This window comes from Desmodus rotundus, chromosome 5 (assembly GCF_022682495.2).
Source record: "Desmodus rotundus isolate HL8 chromosome 5, HLdesRot8A.1, whole genome shotgun sequence".
NCBI lineage: Eukaryota > Metazoa > Chordata > Mammalia > Chiroptera > Phyllostomidae > Desmodus > Desmodus rotundus.
In genome coordinates this window covers 163,673,478-163,693,148 of record NC_071391.1, presented here as the reverse complement: position 1 = coordinate 163,693,148, position 19,671 = coordinate 163,673,478, and the positions used below count along the sequence as shown (strand labels likewise).

General features: G+C 51.1%; 2 protein-coding genes across 4 annotated transcripts in view; both read left to right on the top strand.

Annotated features, from left to right (window-relative positions):
- Positions 1-4,650, top strand: part of TAF1B (TATA-box binding protein associated factor, RNA polymerase I subunit B) — a 48,463-nt gene extending 43,813 nt beyond the window's left edge. The window contains exon 15 of the mRNA XM_024552455.4: positions 3,199-4,650. Coding sequence (XP_024408223.1) covers positions 3,199-3,397 — 199 coding nt within the window. The 3' untranslated portion in view covers positions 3,398-4,650. The remainder of the gene's footprint in view (positions 1-3,198) is intronic.
- A 10,546-nt stretch (positions 4,651-15,196) lies between these two features.
- The window catches only part of GRHL1 (grainyhead like transcription factor 1), a 42,396-nt gene continuing 37,921 nt past the window's right edge, over positions 15,197-19,671 (top strand). The window contains exons 1-2 of one of the 3 annotated variants that reach the window (XM_053924383.2): positions 15,197-15,364; positions 18,588-18,774. In XM_053924383.2, coding sequence (XP_053780358.1) covers positions 15,345-15,364; positions 18,588-18,774 — 207 coding nt within the window. In that variant the 5' untranslated portion in view covers positions 15,197-15,344. Of the gene's footprint in view, positions 15,365-15,851; positions 16,005-18,587; positions 18,775-19,671 lie in introns of those variants that run through there. The other 2 variants (XM_053924384.2, XM_053924385.1) reach the window with 2 other exon arrangements.

Here is a 19,671-nt window from a genome sequence, read left to right as displayed (position 1 = left end):
CAGGCCTTTGCGCATGCAGTACCTGCAGCTGGAACGCTCTTCCCCTGTGTATCCACACGGGCTCACTTCTTTTGGGTTTTTGCTGAAATTTCACTTCCTCCGAGAGGCCTAACACCCCCCCCCACACCCCCCTCCTCGCGCTCTCCCTGCCTTGCCTATTTTCTTTTCCCTATAGCTTTTGTCACTGTTGAATGTGTTATAGTATCATATATTTATTTTGTGTATTTGCCTCCTCACACTGGAACGTGAGGTCCTTTAGCTGGGACTCTCTCTTATTTAATGAAAAATCCCTGAGGCTAGGGCAGGGCCTGGCTGCTCACCAAGTATTTGTTGAAGGAATGAAGGAGTGAATGAATGGAAAGTGGAGGCTGCCCCGTAGGTTTCTTAGGAGAGTTAAAGGAAATATTTGGTGTCTGTCACATAGTAAATACTCAGTAAGTGATAATTATGATCATTATGATTATTTTAATCAAAACTAATTTTCTATTATAATAGCATTTTACTACCTGAGTTGTGTGTCAAGGTAATAAGATGCAGATGATAAAATGAAGTTACCTGGATTAAGATTAACTGTTCAAAAGAGCTGAGCCGAGTCTAGACGGATTAAGGAGTGGGCCTGACTTAACAGCCACGACACAAAAGGCCAGATCTCAGCCCAGAGCAGGTGCCACAGCGGAGGGCTCTGTTCCATTGCGGGGGTCCACGCCACGGCCTTTCCAGGTGGTAAGGCCTCGTGGTAGTCCTGGCTGGTGCGGAGCACGCACGAGACTGTGCTGCTGGTCTCTGCCCTGGCTGGGTTCATGGTCGGGCCTGTGAGTTAGCAGCACCTCACACCGTGTGCCTTTGTAGAAGGCAGTTACCCTTAAATGTCACTTACCTTTATAGAAGCCCCCATGTGGATGCAGGCCCGTTACTGACAGTTAGGTAAAGGCCTGCCATGGGCTGGCTGATGGAGTGTCCAGCCCCGAGCTCCTGAGAGGGGAGGCCACTCACCTGTCCTCCCACAGGAAGAGGCTCAGTGGGGTCTTCCAGGTTGTCTTCATGGGAGAGGGAGGGGCTTGGGGTGGCCCACAGAAGGGGGATTTGAAAATTTGAGGATTTATATGTCACTAATGTTTTAAACTATAGTAAAAAACAATACTCGAATATGTCGTATGCTAATTGGAACACACTTGAGACCACCGAAACAGTCACCTGTGTCGCCAGGGCTGTCTGTATTTGGTGCGGACTTTGGACTGTTCCCTTCACACGCGTTTGGCCTTCTCGCTCAGAGGGTTGTACCCACACCGCCCCCACTCGAAACACTGGCCGGCCTGCGCTTATCCTGCCACCTGCAGCGCCGGCAGGAACGCGTTCGCACCGCATCCGTCGCCACACTCTTACTTCAGGGCCTCACGGAGCGCGGAAGTCCACTTGGCCCACGTTCTACTCACGGCAGAGAGCTAGGCAATAGAAACAGCCCCGTAGCTCGGGGGTAGCTTTCTGAGCTTCTGGCGGAGACCGTAATCTTCCCACGGTGTCCCGAGTGACTCGCTCCGACACAGAAGGCCCACTGCGGCGCCTCATTTGTGAGCCTCCCCTTACCTCTGCGGTGTGGGTGCAGAGCTTCCCGCGGGGTCCTGGGTACAGGAGCAGCACTGCTCCCCTTGCTGTGGATCTCTCTTAAAATAGCTGAAATCAGAAATCAGAGGAGAAGGAAAGCAAGAGACCACCATGTTTGTGAGGGTTCCTGCCCGGTGGCCTGTGTTTCGTTTCGGTTAGGTCAGTCCATGAGCAAACCGCTGAGGCTTCTCAATTTCCTGCTGCTGAACGGAGTAAGGTATCGGCCTTGTTGTATGTGATAAAAATTGCTTCGAGACTTAACGTGAAAACAAAAAGTCAGTTTTAAAGGAGTATAGGGCAGATGAGCACTCCTGAGCCACTGATATGTGCAGTGCACCCGCGGGGTGAGGTCCTTCCCGTGCGCCACACTTCACGCCGTGAGCGGGGCGCTGCAGACGAGAGCGCCCAGAGGAGTGAGCCACCGTCAGAACCGACGGGCAGCAGAGGCTCAGAGTGCAAATAGAAAAACTCGGGAATTTAGGGCCATGTGGGTTACAGACATCATAATATCTGAAAGTCTATGTTCTCTCTGTTGCCTGCTTGTTTTTTAAACTTTTTGTTATGGAAACTGTCAAGTTTATTCCAAAGTAGAGGCAACAGAAGGCGCCTGCACTCAGCCCCAGCAGTCGTCAGCAAGGCTAGACCTTCCTGCTGCCCCAGTGCCCCAGCTCCGGCCTCCGCCCCGCTCCCCAGACTGCTGGGAAGCAAATCCCCAACAGCAAAATGTTTTTAAAGCAAAACCATAATGCCATGGGTTAGACACACAAAAAGTCCTAATAGTAATTCCTTAATGTTACCTAGCATGCAGTCACTTCTTAGATTTTCCTGATTGTTGTGTAGTCTTTAAAATAACCTAGAATGCAAATGAGATCCGTGCATTGTCAGGGCTGAGTTCCTAAATTCCTCCTTTATCTCCTTTTCCCCTTGCAGTTCCCTTGTCGAGTAACGCAGGTCATGAGTTCTGTACGACAGTTCATATCACAGTGCCATAAACCTGTTCGAAGCCCCTCTGCCCCGGGATTGCCTCTACCTCGGTGTCGTTAAAGATAGTCACACACTGACAATTAGAGTAGAGATTTGGTGGTGGTTAGAGATTTGATTAGATCCAGGTTCTACTTCACAGTAAGTGAAACTGCTTTCTAAACCCTTCTCCCCACAGTACATACAGGATTGGAAGTGTGATACAGGACCAAGTCTGGTGTCTCATTTTGGGTGGGGTCGGGGAGTATTTGTTTTCTTTTGCTGGCTTTAAAAATAGGTCCAGAAGCTCTGCCGGTGGGCCTCTGGTTGCCTTGGTCGTGGTGAGACGTGGGGCCCACCCGAGGGGCAGAGCCTCTGGGCCCGGGGCTGTGAGACCTGGCTCCAGTCCCACCTGTGTGTCCCCTGCGTGGTGACCAGGGGCGGAGCTAAAGTTTCCCCCTTTGTAAAATTAAGGAGTTTTACCAAATTATTCTAAGTTTCCTTTCAGCTCGATTACTGTGTCTAGCCTAAACATGTACACTGGCCCAGTCATTTGAGAGACGTTCAGGGGAGACACGCACACTTTTCTAGATGGCCATTTAAATGTAACATCTTCCTTTTTCCCTTCCCTTCCAGCCACTGTAAACACGTGACAACCTATGAAGAATCAAATTTTTCTCTGAGTTATCAGTTTATACTAAATCTCTTCTCCTTCCTGCTAAGAATAAATGCCTACTTCCTCCATGAAGAAGTGAGCTTAATTGAAAAGAGACTTTTTAAAACAAAATACAGCAAAGCAAAAAAATCTTCAAGATCCAGGAAAGTGAGAAAGTGAGAAAAATAAAATAGAAGCTTTCTTGGGAAAATATTTTACTAGTGACAGTAATGTCAAATTGTAATATAGCATTCCAGAGAATTGTGGGAAATAGAACTTTTTGCATATATATCCACGCATAGATGGACATGCATACATATATCATATCGAGAAAGATTGTGCTTGTAAAATGTATATTGGAAAACAAATGAGCTTTGAAGGCATTTTTTAAATTATAAATATTCTTTGAGAAAAATAAAACAACAGTGTTATGTAAGTGGCATCCAGAAATTTGTATTCGCTGTAATGTAGAGCTAAATTTGCTTTTTAAACTAGATCACTTCTTGCTCTTTATGCCCCAAAGTAAATCCCAGATGAAGCAAAGATCAAAACACTATAATCTTTTACAAGTATCACAAGAAAGCAAGTATGAATGCTTTGATGATCTTACAACAGAGAAGTTTTTGCACATTCCTGAAAACCAGCAGCCAAAAGGGAAAGATTGACAATGTGACTATGAAGTCAAAGCTAAATGAGAAACCGGAGAAGACGTTTGTGTCATTTGATGGACAAAGGAGTAATTTCCTTAGTGGATCAGTAGCCCCTTTAAAGTAACAGGAAAATGGCGAGCTGAGCAAGAGGTACGAAAAGATAGCTCTTTGAAAACAGGAAATTCAAAGCCCAAGCGCAAAAAGTGTAAGACGCACCACCTCACGCAAATTAAAGAAATGCAGAGCAGAAGAGCTACCACGTCCCAATGGCAGGCTGGCACGGATCGTGGGGGCTTCTAGTGCCCGCAGAGGCTGTTAGAAAACGAGGCATTGCCTTCCGTTCGCGTGTTCACGCGGCCCACGCCAACTGAGCCTCGTCTGCGTCCCCGGCCGGTGCGGCACCTCGGGCCCGGAGATGCGGCGGCCGCGCCGGGAGAAGCCACTGGAAACTTGAAAGGACGGCGCGACCACCCTACGTGCTGAAAGGCACGTCCGTCCGGGGAGCAGAGCGCGCGGGAGACGCTCGCGCGGGCGCCCGGGGGAGGCGGCGCGGCGCTCGGGCGCAGACAGCAGCGGCCGCAGACTCCACCGCCCCGGGCGCTGCTTCAGTCGGAAGGGCGGAGGCCCGCCGTGGGGGTTGGCGCTGCTGGGACTCTAAACTCCAGGCCATAAAGGCGGTTTGCGCCTCGGGCGAGGTCTGCGCTGGTGCACTAAGGCGGCGGGGCTGAGCGCCGCCAGACGTCCGGGCCGCAGGCGGCCGGGCCAGACACCAGACGCCAGACACCGCCCGCGGGCTCGCGGCGGCCGCCGGCTCCCAGGCGGTAGCGGTGGCAGGTGGGGGCCGGGGTCAGTGGGTGATCTCCTTTCGGGTGAGATCATACATTGTTTGGTCACTGGAGTGCCTTGGATGGAATCCCTTTTATGAACATTTTGTTTCTTAAATGCCACATTACTGCACGGAAACGTAATGTCGCCCTTTAGGCGACCACCCTAAAGGGAAGTGAAACCGAGTGAGAGTTCCCGTGGTCCTGGACGCAGTGGCTATTGTAACGGCGAAATCAGCCTTCTAGGGGCGGAGGGTGGAACGCAGCAGACGCGTCCGGGAAGGAAAAACAAGTCCTACGTTGTCTATTGGTCCAAGCGCAGAGTCGTGACAATGTAGCGTGTCTCCGTGGAAATCGAGCTGACGCGTGGTTTAGTGGTCTTCCTATCAAATCTGGGTCATCCCAGCGCCATGCAAAACACAGGCGTGCGGCATTTATTAACACCTGTCTTATGTGGAGTATCGTTTGGGTTTTCTCATTTAGTGTAGCCAGATAGATCTCTACAACTGTAGCCGTTCAAAGTTTAGTCTCGGCAGGGTTAAAACACAAGCTTTAAATTTTTTTTTAAATTAAAACAATGAAATTAGTGAATGTACAACGAGAGTCTTTTCCCACGAGAATACAGAACATTGGCCCAAATACCTCATTAACCTACAGGGATATCTCATACACTTAGAACATAGTTTTGTTGGGTTCTTTTTTTTTTTTTCCTCTATATATCCTTCAAAAAAGACATGCAGGTTTCTTTAGGCAGTTTGGGATTCTGCGTGAGACTTAAAAGCAAAGGGAGTGTCTGCTACCTGCCAGCCCTGGCCCCTTTCCCATCAGGCCAGCAAGAGTGATTATGGGATGTAATGATGGTGGTTAGTAGGCTGGGAGGCACCTGGTGCCTTATCTCCCTGAAGGGGTGGGGGGCTCAGGCCAGACATTGCTGCACGGAACTGGAGCCTTTTAACACCCAAAGGAGGGAGGAGAGCCCAGGGCTGGGGGAGGGCCTGAAGTCCTTTGTTATCTCTGGTTGTTTTTCTTTTATTTCTTCCATTGGCACAAAGCCACCTGGGGGGGGGGGTCAGTTTTAATTCAACCCCATGCATAGTTACATAGAAAGACATACAGCTTGAAGGAGTGAGGGAGCATTCTGTCAGAGAGTTTAAGGAAAACTTCAAATAGAATTTGCGAAATGTGGCCGCTGTAAAAGTTGGGTGAATCATTTTGTCCTGCAGAGCGTGAAAAGTGTGTATTTTTACCTTGAGTAGGTAGCCAGGTGACATTTCGAATTTAAAATGCCTCTGCGCCTTGAAAGCTAAGTAAGTTCACACCGTACGAAGCCTCTCACAGAATGTTTTCAAGACCTCTCGGAGCTGGTGTTTCCTGCGTTTGGCGCCCTTGTGAAGTGTTTGAGTGTAAAGTGATTTTAGTGCCAGAATTACCTGATAATTCGCTACGACCTGCGAAGAGCTGACAAAAGAGTTCTTTTATTGACTTTGTGAATTAAGAACCTGGTATTTCAGCTCGCTTGGCCTTGTGCCCTTCTGCGAGAATTATTTCCTCCTGGAACAATTAGTGCATGTTTTATGGATATTTGTGTTGAACTGGGTGACTCACAGGTATTCCCAAAGGAATTTTAAGTTAAAATATCACTTAGATGTAATTACCTTTCGTCACATTGTCATCCACTGTTAATTCAGATTAGGAGATTAAGTTAAACATTACCTACAATGAAAAAGGTGGTCTCTGAATTTTAAAACTCCCAAGATGAACAGGAGGAAAAATGTGTTCTGAACCATATTAGAGGCTATAAAACATGTTCACTTATTTTTAACTTTCTCTCCTTAGAAATTCACACCAGATTAAAAGTCTCCCTGGGAAGGTGTCCTGTGCTTGGGGCTTCTTGTCCCCTGGGCATTCCCTGGCCTGGGGCCTGGGGCCTGGGGCCTGGGGCAGGGGCGTCCTCTCCACTCCCTAGGCTGCGATAATCCTGCTAAAACCCTGCAGGTGCACGCCCTTCTCCTCTCCCCTCTGTCTGTCCACAGACCTTCTCCAGAGGCCTGTGACCGGGCCATACCGATGCTCCTCAATCCTCTACTGGGGCTCCCCTGCCTGCCCCTCCCCCCCAAGGCTTGGGGATCCAGGTGGGTGGGGTGGCCTCGGAGTCTGCCCTTTACCACGGGGCACCCCCTACACCCACCCGCACACACAGAGGGCGGAGCGCCCAGTTTCCCCTGCAGTCTGTCAGTTCCCCAGCATTCACCCGTCCCACTTTCGCGTTTCCCGCAGACGGCCTCTGCCCGTGTCCTGCTGTCCTAATGAACAGTGAGCCTGGGGGGCCGGGCTGCTTCCCAGGGCTCCATGTAGAACCCTACATCCAGCAAGTGTTCAGAGCTGTCTTTGATGACGGCAATGATGATAAAAAGGGAAAAACTGCAAACACTTTCCTACTTTTCCTATCAGTTACTGCAGGGTGGTGATCGCTATTTAATGAATGAACTTGTTGGTCTGCCTTCCAAGTGTTGCTGTGATGGTCACGTTGGAGTACTTGTAAAGCAGAAGGGGGAAACGGGCATGACTTTCGCCCCTGGTGTACCTGTCACCTCCCCAGATACCTACACTGTGTGGGGCACCACTCTGAGCCCTGAACACGTATCACCTCCCACAGTCCTCTGAATGACCCTACGATGCGGTTCTGTGCCATTTTACAAACGAGGACACTGAGACCCCTCATCCCAGGCAGTCTAGCCCCCCACATCCGTGGTCTTCACCAGCCTGCAGCCTCCCGAAGGCCTTAACCCCTGGTGATGTCAGTTTGGGAAGAAGAGAGCATTAACCTTTATGACTGGAGTGTACCCTCTCCGCCACCCCAAAACCTCCACCCCAAACCTGTTTGCCCTCCACGCCCCTCATTACAGCACCACTTGCCTAATCACCCAAGCTATAAATCCCGGGCCCTCTCTCTCTGTCACCCGCAACATCTCATCCGTCACTCACCCTGACAGTTCCACCACCAGGTGCTCCTTTGGCAGGTCTCCAGTCCTCCGTAGGCATAGTCAGCCCAGCTCAGGCCCTCGTCACCTCCCTCCTGGTGGGTGGCGAGAGCTCTCTCCTTCCCAGGCCTGTGTCCTTCTGCCAGGGATTTTCCACAAACAGAACTAATAGCACCGTGAGGCTCAAAATCCTTCCACCACCGCCGACAGCCAAGGGCTCAGCCGGGGACGTCTCCTCCCCTACCTCTGCTCCCTCGGTCTCAGGCAAGGGGCTCCCGAATGAGCCATGACATCTCGCCACAGGGCCTTTGCCCATGCTGCAGTCTGTCGGAAATGCCCTCCCTCTTCTCAGGAGAGCCCATACTCTCCCTCTGCGGCCCTGCACGAACACCATCCCTTCCTCTTCCTGCCTCGTCCCCCCAGGCAGACTCTGTCACTCCTGAAACACAGCCCACACCCGCTCTAGGGCCGGTCAGCAGGGGTGCTGGTGCGCCCCACCTCCAGGTCCAGCACCTGAGTGCCAGCCCTGGTTCAGTAGTGTATATGTACATCCAGAGGCTGGGGGAGGGGGGCTAGATTTTGAGGTTAAGAAGCATGACACCTTATTTGAAAAATAGAATTCACAAAGATAAAATAACCCAGGCAACATGCCAAAGGGGACACATATCTAGGGCGCGTCTAATCTGTAATAATGAGGTGTGTTGACTTCCACCCACCACCATGGCTGGTCAGAAACTTTTCAGGCCTCTCTCCTGTGCCTTTTCAGGGAGCTGCCTGTATGTCCGTTCTGCTTTATGAAGGATCAGAGATGTACTAACGAGCATTTGTGTGTGTGTGTGTGTGTGCGCACACGCTTTGCCCGGTCCTCTGTCCACATGTTAAAAGTCCTCTGATTTCCAGTCTCAGTGTCTGCACCTACTGAGCTCCACAGGGTGGCCCCAGAGCAGAGTCACTTGGAGTTTTGGGGACACCTCAAGGAGCTTTTGTAAAAGGCTGAAGGATACCCGAGTAAGTAGTCTACCTCCGACCCCAAAGGAAAACAGCTGTCGTGGAGCCCACGCTCGCTTCGGACCCAGCACACAGCTGTCCCCTGCCCTCGCAAACAGCTCCTTCCCCCACTTTTCTGCCTTGATGCTGTCGCAAAATTCTCCTGGTCTGTCCCTTCCTCTTTTCCAACCACCAGCTTTTCCCTTGCCAATTATCACCAACAGGAGTAACTCAAAACAAATACAAAGGTGAGTCAAAAGATACTCGAATGCCAGGAAAAGGAAACTTTCCGCTGGGGAAGGACTGCTACAGTGAAATGTCAACTTGGGACGGGTGATTTAAATCCCTCTTCGCTGGTTTTCTCTGTAAAGTGAGGATAACAACTCAAGAATTTTAAATGGACATTATTTTATAATGAAGATATTTCACCACTAGTAATGTTTTCTTCATAGAGGAAAATGTGCGAGCAGAGCCCTGGCCTCCCAGCTCCCACGTCTGGGGTGTTTTCTTGAAAGGGCGTCGTGGCTCCGCCCCACTCCGCGGGCCACGAGCGATGGAAGTTTACTGGAGGTTAAGGCCAGTGTGCGGGGCCACGGGCTTTCTGGCAGCCGTGTTGTAATTGCTGAGCCTTCACCGAATGATGGATCTACAGTGAGGCCACAGGAAAAGAATGTGAGACAGCTCCGTGCCAGCCAGAGGGTGCCGCCCACCTTGACATTGCTGCTTCTGCCTCCGTTCAAAACCAGGGACCACCAGGATTGCATCCCAGGTGCTCCGCAAGCCTCACCTGGGACTGCCAGCCCCCTGGCATGACAGGCCAGCATGGTGGGGGAGGGGCGAAGCCTCCACCAGCGAGCATGTTCCCGGCAAGTCCACTAAAGACACTTGAAAACGGAGCGCGTGCGCAGGGACGCCAGACCACAGAGATCCCGGTTCTCCGCGTTTGAGAATCAGTTCAGAGGACAATTAAATGACGCCTCGCAAGGCAGATGTTGTTGCTAGGAAACCCCAGCCCTGGCTCTGCCACGTTTGAACCACCCAGGCTCCTCTAGAATAAGGCGGCCGAAGGCTAAACCCAGAATATCAGGCAGAAAGGCTCACGTTCTGGCAGTACCACCACTTAGGAACGTGTGGGATTCCGAAAGGAGAGTCCGGAGTCACGCCCTCAACTTACCGGCTCTGTGGCTTTGAATGAGATCTCTTGGGACCTCGCTTCTTCATCTACAGGATGGGCGCAGCCCCGTCCACCTCAAAGGGATGTTGTAAGAATCAAAGGAGCTCAGAAATGGGACCCAAGGAAGGTTCATGCCATTACCTCCTTGAAGAACAACAATTATTGACTCTCTATAACATGCTCATTCCTATGCTAGATGAGAGATTTTTGTTACGAGACATAGTTTATCTTCCTTACAGTAAGGAAGAATGGAGAGGCGAAGCATTTAATATTTACTGAGCTCCAATAGGTCTGGCATTGTTTGAGACATTTCATGAAACAAAAAACTCACAAACAAACAAATCCCTCGGTGACAGGAGTTATTTATTATCCCATAGTTCCCAGCGTAGGGAACTGAGGCGCAGAGGTTAATAACTTTCTTGAGTCACAGAGCTGGGAGGCGAGGGTGGAGATGCCACACTGTCCCTTCCACACCCCGTTTCTCCAGAGTGGAAGACTTTCATCTGACAGCCGGCACCGCCAGGCAGGGCGGCAGGCGATGGCTCTGGCGAGCTGGGTTGGGCCGGCCTTGGAGGACAGGCGTGGAGGCTGCTGTTCTGCTGATGCCCCTTCAGTACCGGCTGCTTCGTCAGGGCGAGGGCCCTGCCGATGGCCGCTCAGGTTGGGGTTAGGTCCCATGCTGACCTGGGAGCGCTGGGAGGGGTTGGACAGGGCTCCTGCCCTCCTGATCTCTAGAGAGGTTGGAGGCCAGCTCCAGTGTGAGGTTCAACTTCATTGTCCTAGTTACCACTGCCGAGCTTGGTCGTGGTGTCCTCGTGCACAGCTGGGGAAACGGAGGACTGGCCGGGAAGTAGACTGCCCAGTGTCAAAACAGCAGGCAGATCTGCGATTTGACTCCAGGCCTGACTGGCTTCACGTCGTTCTGCTAAATTCACGCAGAACAGAATTAACGAAAAGGCAGAGCCACTTGTGACGAGAGGTTTAATAAAGGGCTGGCTGAGTGCTGGGGTGGGGAGTGCAATTCAGATGGGACGGGACAGGTTCCTGGAGGAGATGGCATCGGGGGTCGGCCTTGTAAGAAGGCGCAGGAGTGGGGCGTGGGGCGAGAGGAGGAACTGCACGGCAACCAGGGGCCCGAGACTGCAGGGTGTGTTCAGGGGACACTGTGACGGGGCCCAGGGCATTGGGGGCTTTCCACTGGGACATAAAATTGGAAATGTATGTTGGGCCAGATGGAGAAGGCACTTGGGTGCCAGGCTAAGGAGCTTCAGTCTGTAAACTAGGGGTGGTTAATATCAGAACTACCCTTAACCATTCTTGGAGCCATGAACATTGGACCTGGAAGGGATCAGATGACCTGTCCAACCTCCTCCTTTTTCTGAGGCCCAGAAAGAAGTGACTCAACTGGGGTCACCCTGTGGGTCAGTGGAGCCTGGGCTAGAACCCAGGTCTGCGTCTCTATTTACTCACCCCCTTGCCTCTTTGCTTCCACAGTCTGCCAGAACCATGTGGTCCCTACTGGAGAGGCTTTTGAAATCAGTCCCTACTCTGGGGAGAAGGTGGCCCCTCGGGCAGTGCGATACCCCTACCCCATTGGTAGGAGTCTAAGTGGGGCGGCCCTTTGGGAGACCATTTGATAAGATCTATGAAAGCTGCAACTGTGCGTGCCTTTTTCACAGTGGCTCCAGTTCTAGGCTTCTCCAACAGCTATCCTCGGTCACAGATGCAAAGTGTATGGTTAGGGGGATATCTGTTATTGGGTCTTCATAATTACAACAAAATGGGGAGAAGGACCCTCATTGCTCACCAACAGAGTCTAGTTAAGTCATCCTACACCAACACAAAGAAATGATATGCAGCCATTTTTTTAAAAAGACTTTATTTTTAGAGAGAGGGAAAGAAACATCAATGTGTGGTTACCTCTCACACACCCCATACTGGGGACCTGGCCCCACAACCCAGGCATGTGCCATGACTGGGAATCAAACCCATGGCCCTTTGGTTTGCAGGCCGGCACTCAATCCACTGAGCCACACCAGCCAGGGCATTTTTGTAAGTGCAGTAGTTGTTTCTGTGCTGAAGTGGAAAATGTTTAAAACATAGGAGGTGAGGTGAGCAAGCCGAGGAGAAGACGCACAGTGTGAGTCCCGCTTGTGTGAGACAACAAAACACCTGCGTGCTGTGGACACACAGGAAATATCTGGAAAGACGCGCAAACTGTTAACATGGGCCGTCGGAGGAGGGGCGGGCGGGGGACAGAGGGTCTCTGCTCTAAGCCTTGGGTGGTTTTAAATTTCTTGCTTTCTTGTCTTTCTTCCTTTTCTCCCCTTCTCCCTCTTTCCTTTTGCTTTTTTAAAAAATAAAACTATGAGCATGTATTATTTTTATAATTTAAAAAATAGTAAAGAAATAAAAATAAAGATAATGCCAACAGCTCACAGGCATGATTTTAACTTCCGTTTTAGAGAGCACTTAGAGAGAGACATCCTAAACAAGCCTCTATTCACTTTACAAGATAGACCAACTGTTTGCTTTTTTTTTTTTTTAATTAACACACGTAAAGTCTAATAACCTTGGGTCCTTACGGCTCTTGGTTTTGGTTTTACGGTTTGATATTTATTCATTCGCCCCATATTTATTTTGTGCCCATGTGTATCAGGCATGAGGTCGTTGGTCTTCTGCGGCAAGAAGGTCATGTAAATCACTCCCAGATATGGAACAGAAGGGAGGGAGGAGATCCAGGCGGAACAGACGCCTACAAAGGAATGTACCCACTCGGCAGACAGTGCTGGATATTTTCTGTGGGTACCAGGAGACTGGGACACTCACATGAAAGCGACCCAATCCCTGCCCTCCCCAGGAAAGTTCCCGCTGCAGTGGAGACACACAGAGAATCTCACCAACAGGATGTGGGAAAGGCAGCACAAGCTCTCTGGGGGAATGGGGAGCCCTGCTGAGTCTGGCGGGCTGAACGGAGCCTGCCGGCAGGAAGAGGAGGAGCAGGGACTGGGAGCGGGGAGGTGCTGCACGCTGAGCAGCTCCAGGAGGAGCGGAATTGCAGCACAGATTGCGCTGTCCCTTTACAGGCCTTGCTAAGGAGTTGCGGCTTCATTTTGAGTGTGACAGGGTGACATGACCTAAAGCCTGGGATTTAGAGAGGCTACTCTGGCCACACCTAGAGCTGGGTCAGAGGAAAAAGAGGGAGAACATCGTTTCCCAACTTGAGTCACTTCGCAGCATAACTCTGAGGATTTGCACTGTACCTGTGGACCGCCTGTCCTATTATTTACTGAACATTTTTCTTAAAAGAGATCATTTAAAAATATAACTTATTTAAACAAACAAAAAGAAAAAACAGTGAATTAGAAAAAGAGCAGGCTCCATGCTCCCAGGCTTAGGGACAGGAACTGAAAATGGCAGGAAAGGACAGTGAGAAGGGTGTGTGGTTGCTGATTTAGGTCCCCAGGGCCCTGGAGAACAGGGAGCAGGAAGCTGCCGAGGTAGGTAAGGGACAGCTGGAGCTGAATAAAGGCCCCAGTGGCCTCCACGTTGCTAAATCCTCATTTAATTGGCCTCCGGGCAGCCTGTGACATGCTGACCACACCTTCCTCCTGTCTCGCTTTCTACTCTCAGCTTCCACTTTTCTCCTACATCGGTGATTCCCCCTTCCCATCTCCACTGCTGCTGGATGCTCCTCTTCCAGACTCTCTGCGTCGGTCCTGTTCTGTCCTCCCTCACCGTGGTAGGGAACCATCCCATTTACAGGCTTTCGATAGTCTCTGAGCTGATTTCTCCCATTCGTCCGTTCACCCCAGACGTCTCCCCTGCACCCCAGACTCATAATCCAGTCTACTGATACCACTTGGATCTCTAATAAAAATCCTGAATTTATGACCAGAATGGGACTCCTGACTGCTCCTAGCCCTACGCCCACGGTCTTCCCACCTCAAGAATGGCAAATCATTCCTTCCGGCTTTCAACTGAAAACCTTATAGTTGCCCCAACTCTCTTGTTTTTCTTGCACTCCATATCCAATTTTCAGGATATCTTGTTCTACATTCAAAAGAGATCCAGAATTTGACCCCTTCTCACCACTCCATTTTCCCACCGCAGGCCAAGTTACCATTATCTTTGGCCTTTGTCTGCCCTGCCCACCACTCAGCAGCCAGATTATTTAAGACCTGAGTGATATCACATCCCTGCCTGAATCCAAACCTTCCAATGCTTCCCCACCTCACTCGGTAAAAACCAGTCCACACACAGGCCTACATGTCCCCTGTGCTGCTGTTCACTGCCCCCACCTGCAGCAAGGCTGCACCACTATTGGTCCCCTCCTCCCCCACCTCCCCAAAGGACTCTCTTCCTCAAGTCTTCTCACCCTGACTCCACCCCAAGCGCCCCCGCTGCCTGCTCTTTCTCCCACCGAACTTGCCACTTTCTAACATACCATATAATTTACTTTTTTAAATGGTCTGTTTCCCCAAGTAGGAAGATGCTGGAGGAAGGCAGGGATTTTGTCGGCCTGTTCACTGGCTTACCCCCAGCTTCTAGATCAGTGCCTGGTATATAGTAAGTCTGTTCATAAGACCCTGGATAAGAAGGGTCTTACCCTCAGAAAGGACCACGGGGCCTGGGGTAGGGGTGGAAAGGAATGGATGCACGGTGCTAAGAGTGGGACTGCACTAGGGCTGGAAGGAGCAGAGGGGTAGGAGAGGCTGAGCCTGAGGATGGAGGGGAGGTTTAGGGTTAGGGGAGTTGAAGCCCAGATGGGGGTTCTGAGGCTAAGGGGGGAAAGCCAGAGGCCTTCTAAGTAGACGCGGCCTGAGAGAGGACATGAAGAGGTCGGGGCGCTTTAGAGACTTCAGGAGGGAAGGTGCTCGAGGCAGCCGAGCTGCGGGCAGCAGCTGCGGGTGGGGAGTCTCCATCGCCGCACAGCGAACGGAGAGCGTAGGTGGGCGGCGGAGAAAGAAGAGCGCCCAGAGCCCGAGAAGGTGGCGCCAAAGCCCAGCCCATTCCGTATGTAGGCGGCGGAGGGCGCGACGGCAACCCAGAGCGGAGACACAGCGCCCAGCCGCCCTCGCGTGGGTGCACCGAGGCCCGCCTAGGGGCGTCAGGTGGGCTCCAGGAGCATCGCGACCACGCCAGTCGGCCGCGCAAGAGGCCACCGGCGCCGGGAGCGCCACACCGAGGCAGCTACTACCCCCGCCCCACCATTCGGTACCGTCGCCCCGGTCCCGGTACCCCGCGCGCTGGCCAATCAGGAGGCGCTGCCTGCCCCCCCGGCCCCGAGGCCCCGCCCCGAGCAGGCGGGTCGCCAGCCAATGGGCAGCCGAGCACGGGCTCCCAGTGCGCGCAGCCCGCGCGGACCGGCTCAGAGCGAGAAAAGCGAACCCAACCCGTCGGGGCCGCTGCTCCGGACCTGCCGCCGCCGCCGCCGCCTCCCCCCGGATCGGGTGTACTGTCCCAACCCGAAAGTCCAGTTTTGCGGCCCGGCAGCGGCGAGCGAGCGCGATGACACAGGAGTACGACAAGTGAGTGGGGCGCCGGCGCGCGAGTCCGGCCGGGCTGCCCGGGCGGCCGCTGGCCGCCGCACCTGCCGCCAGGCCGGGAGGAGCGGGGGCGGGTGGCCGCGAAGCGGAGCGAGCGGGGGTCGCGCGTCCTGGGGTCTGCTCTCTTCTCTGCCCCTCTGCGCTCCCCTCGCCTTTGTTCTACCAAAGGCCCCTGAGGGGGACCCTTGCCTTGGCAACTGGACTCCACAGAGTCCCCCTCCCCGGCCTCAGCGTCCTCGTCTGGGGGACCACCTCCCGGGCGCGCCCTCCTGTCTGCTCCCTGGTGGCCCGGGTGCGCGGGACGAGATTCGGGGCGCGTCTCGAGGGCTGCGACTCCGCTCGCGGACCGCCCCTCGCTCCGGTGCTCCCACCGGGAACCGTCGGTTGCTCTCCTCAGTGGAACCCGGGAGCTCCCTGCAACGCGCTCTGCGGCGGGACAGGTAGAGGTCCGCGGGTAATCTCGGCGCGCGGCCGCGTCGCTGGGCCGCCCGGGAGAACTTCCGAAAGCAGAAATCCCGGCAAAAGTTGAAGTGCTGCGGGGTCCTGGCATTTTCTTTTCCTGGCTGGGTGTGTGAGAGAGAAACTCGCTGTAGGAGTTCCTTTGCCAGTTGCATCATTGGTGGTAATTACACCTACTGTAATTAAACACGCTCAGAATATTCGGAGGATGAAACTTCGAAATTAGGGCGATACTCTTGAAAGTACTGGATTAATAATGTGCCTTTGGAGTTTGTGATGAAAGAAACATTTTGATAAATTTAAGGTGGTAATGTAAGACGTTAATATTAGGGAACACTGGGCGAGGGATAGTTCTGTATTTTCTTGGCAACTTTCCTGTAATTATAAAATGGTTCAATCATTTAAAATGTATTTTTCTTTAAAAATAGTAAATTGCACCAAACCAAATCAGTTTGTTTCAGCTCCGTGACTCCAGGGCGGGCAGGTCCCCTCCCAGTTTCAGAGTTATTTGCCTGGGATCATTTCGTTGGTGTGCTCTTTCTCTGGTTGAGTAGGTTAGATGTTATGTACAGAATATCTCAAATAGATTAATCTTCTGTTGTAGAATATGCAGCTGAATTACCTCTTGGAATAAAGTCTTCCGGAAGTCTTGGAGAGATCACTGAGGAAGGGTGGAAGAGTCCCCCAAGGCAGTGATGAGCCTTCGGGGACTAGCAACAGCCTGTCACAGGAGGAAGTAGACAAAGGCAGCTGGTTTCGAGTTTATTTCTCAAACATGGAGTTTAGATAAGGCAACTTTCCAAAGCTAAAATTTCAGTCTTAGGCGCACTTGGGAAATTGAAAGACACCTTCAGGGTGATCACTAACAAAACGATTTGCAAAAAAAAAATTTTTTTTCCTGTTGCTTCGATGGATTTGGGCTAGGCGTGGGAGAAGGGAAGCTGAGAAACGAGCATTATGGGAATTGAATGAGCCAAGTGCTGTCATAATCTCATGCAAGTAGCTATTACACTATTAATAATAGCTTAGCAGCGCACCAACAGATCACCCCAGGTGCCTGCCACTGGCTCCTCGCTGTAGCACTCTGCTCCTGGCAGCGCCGGGGGACCCCTTTGTGTATGTCAGTGTCCTTTTTTGATTTGAGACTTACACAAATAATTTTCATTTTTAAACAAACTCTCTTTTTTTTTTAATTTTTTTAATTTTTTTTATTGTTATTCAATTACAGTTGTATGCCTTTTCTCCCCATCCCTTCACCCCACCCCAGGTGAACCCACTTCCCTCCCCCCTCAAACTCTCTTTTGAACAACCCATTGTGTTTGTTTTGTGTTAAAATAGTACACCACCTCAAGACTTCTTTTTCTACCAGATATAAGCTCCTAGGACCTTATGCCTGGACATGAGGAACACAGGCTTTGAAATACGACTTCATTTTGACTGAGCATACGTTAAGTTGTTGGATTCCCCAAACCCCTTTTTCAAAGATGTTCTCCATTTTTAAAAATCTGTATCTGTTTTTAAAGGGCCTGGGTGACTGCCAAACCCTAACCTTTGCTGATTACTTGAAAAGATAATCAGTCTTTCTACATTCACTTTTAGAGTAGGTAGGTCACCTTTAGGCAGTTTACATATTTCATTTGTGTGTTGCAATGAGAACCGATCCTTAAATTTGCTTGTTAGAATAGTGATAATTCAGAGTAGTTCTGAACATTTACATTTTTTTCCTTAAAAAAAAAAAAACTGCTTCACTTTGCTGGAGTTGGTGTTCCACTTTTCCTTTATATTGACTTATTAAATAGAACCAACTGAACAGTTGTTGAGACTGTGTACATTTCAAGTTTTGGAATCAGTAGTGTTTATTTTAATCTTTTAAATCAAATCTCCCATAAGAGTTTACTAATATCCATGGTGATTTTTCTGGATTTTTCCCATCAAAGTACAGTGTTAAAATGAAACAGTTGTTGCTCAGGGTGGAAAACTAGTAAAAGATGTTTAAAAACAGATTCCCCCTCCTATTTTCTTACAAATCCCTTTGTTCAGTGTCTTCATTTATAGTTATAAATTCTTAAGTGTTTATCTCTAAGATAAACCGTTGGCTCCGCCAGAAAATTGTGCGCTCTCATTGATTTACAGCCCCCCGGCCACATTCCATGCTCAATCTGCTGCTAATCAGTAGAATATTCTAACTTTCTCACATACCCTGGAGGGGTGGATGCAGTAGCCCTTTTCTCTCCGCCCCCTCCTCATCTGCCCCTATGTGTGCAGGCAGGAGAGTGCTGGAGGCGGCGGCAGGAGGAAGAGGGAAGTGACAAGCAGCAGCACGATGCCTGAACCGTAGGCCCCTTCTGAGAGCACCCAGTCCTGACCGCCTGTGCTGCTTTGCCTGACTTTGTCCTTGTGTTTGCTCACGGGAAGTGTTTGGATAGCCCGAGCTTCCTTGGAGTGTTGTCTTTTTGTTTTTGTTTTTTTTTTCCCCTGCCAACTAGTATATCCTGGGTTCCCTGTGTGGTTGAACTGCAGGTTCCCCGGCTGCCTCAATTCTGTATATCTCACTGGGTGGCCCCTGGCCTGCCATTAGGGGGGCTGTCTTCTGGTCTTGTCTTAAGTTACCTTATAAGGCCGTTAGGGAAACAATGGACAGTTTTATTGGAACATCATGAATTGGTACTTTGGTTCTTTAAAAATTAGCTTATGATGCCCTTACAGTAGAAAAGCCTAACGTAAGTGTTTTTCTTTTTCTCTGAAGCAAACGGCCAGTGTTGGTTCTTCAGAATGAAGCGCTTTACCCGCAGCGGCGCTCCTACACCAGCGAGGACGAAGCCTGGAAGTCCTTCCTGGAAAACCCTCTCACGGCGGCCACCAAGGCGATGATGAGCATCAACGGGGACGAGGACAGCGCGGCCGCGCTGGGCCTGCTCTACGACTACTACAAGGTAGGTCTGCCTGCTCGTCAGACGGCAGGCCCCCCGCACTCGATTCGACCGCACGGAAAACAGTAATTTGCTGGGAGAGTGTAATGCAAGTTGCTTCTGTAGTGACTATAATAGTTTAATGAGTACTTTGAGTTACTATGGTTCAAAGCTGAAAAATCTACCATCATAGAATCAAAGGGTTGTTTCTGAGACGTGTGGAGGAGCCAGCTGCTCTGGCTCCGGGTGGGAGGTGAGCTCCCAGACAAGCAGCCGGACTAAAAGGTTTGTAGAGCCTTTGCTTTGGTTCGGCTGTAGGTTTCGTGAAAAGTGAACCAACCTTATTTTTTCGTCTCGGACTTTCTAGTTCTGAGATCAGGATACATGTTGCTGCCTGTTTCTGGAGATCTGGGTGAGTCTTGATTAAATATCGTCTCTCCCCCGCCTGGAGTTTTACATGGCGTCCACGGACACGACACCACTGACTCGTGTCATTGTCACTGTCCTGGCAGTGCCAGCTCCCGCGCTCTGGCTGCCTGTGCCGTGCGAGGCCCGGCCACGGTGTGCACGCCACTTCCCATGCTGCCAGAGTCCCCGCAGGATCCATGGCGCTACCGCTCGTTTGCCGATGGGAAAAGTCACGTTCCCTGGCCACGCAGCGAGTGTGTGCTGCAGCCAGGATCTGAGGCCTGGTCTGCCCTGTGCCCGAGTTGTTGCCTCCTGTGGACCGCGCTTTGCTCGCTGGACGCACTGTGGTGGCTCCTCGTTGCGACCAGCAGCCGATACGGGAGGATGGCTCCTTATTCCCCTTTGTTTTGTCATCTTTTTGTTTTTCAAACTCCCACGCCTAGAGAAGACTTAAAGTGACAGGGGGCCAAGAGTGATTTCAGCTCCTTAGCAGTTAAGGAGTACTTACATTTA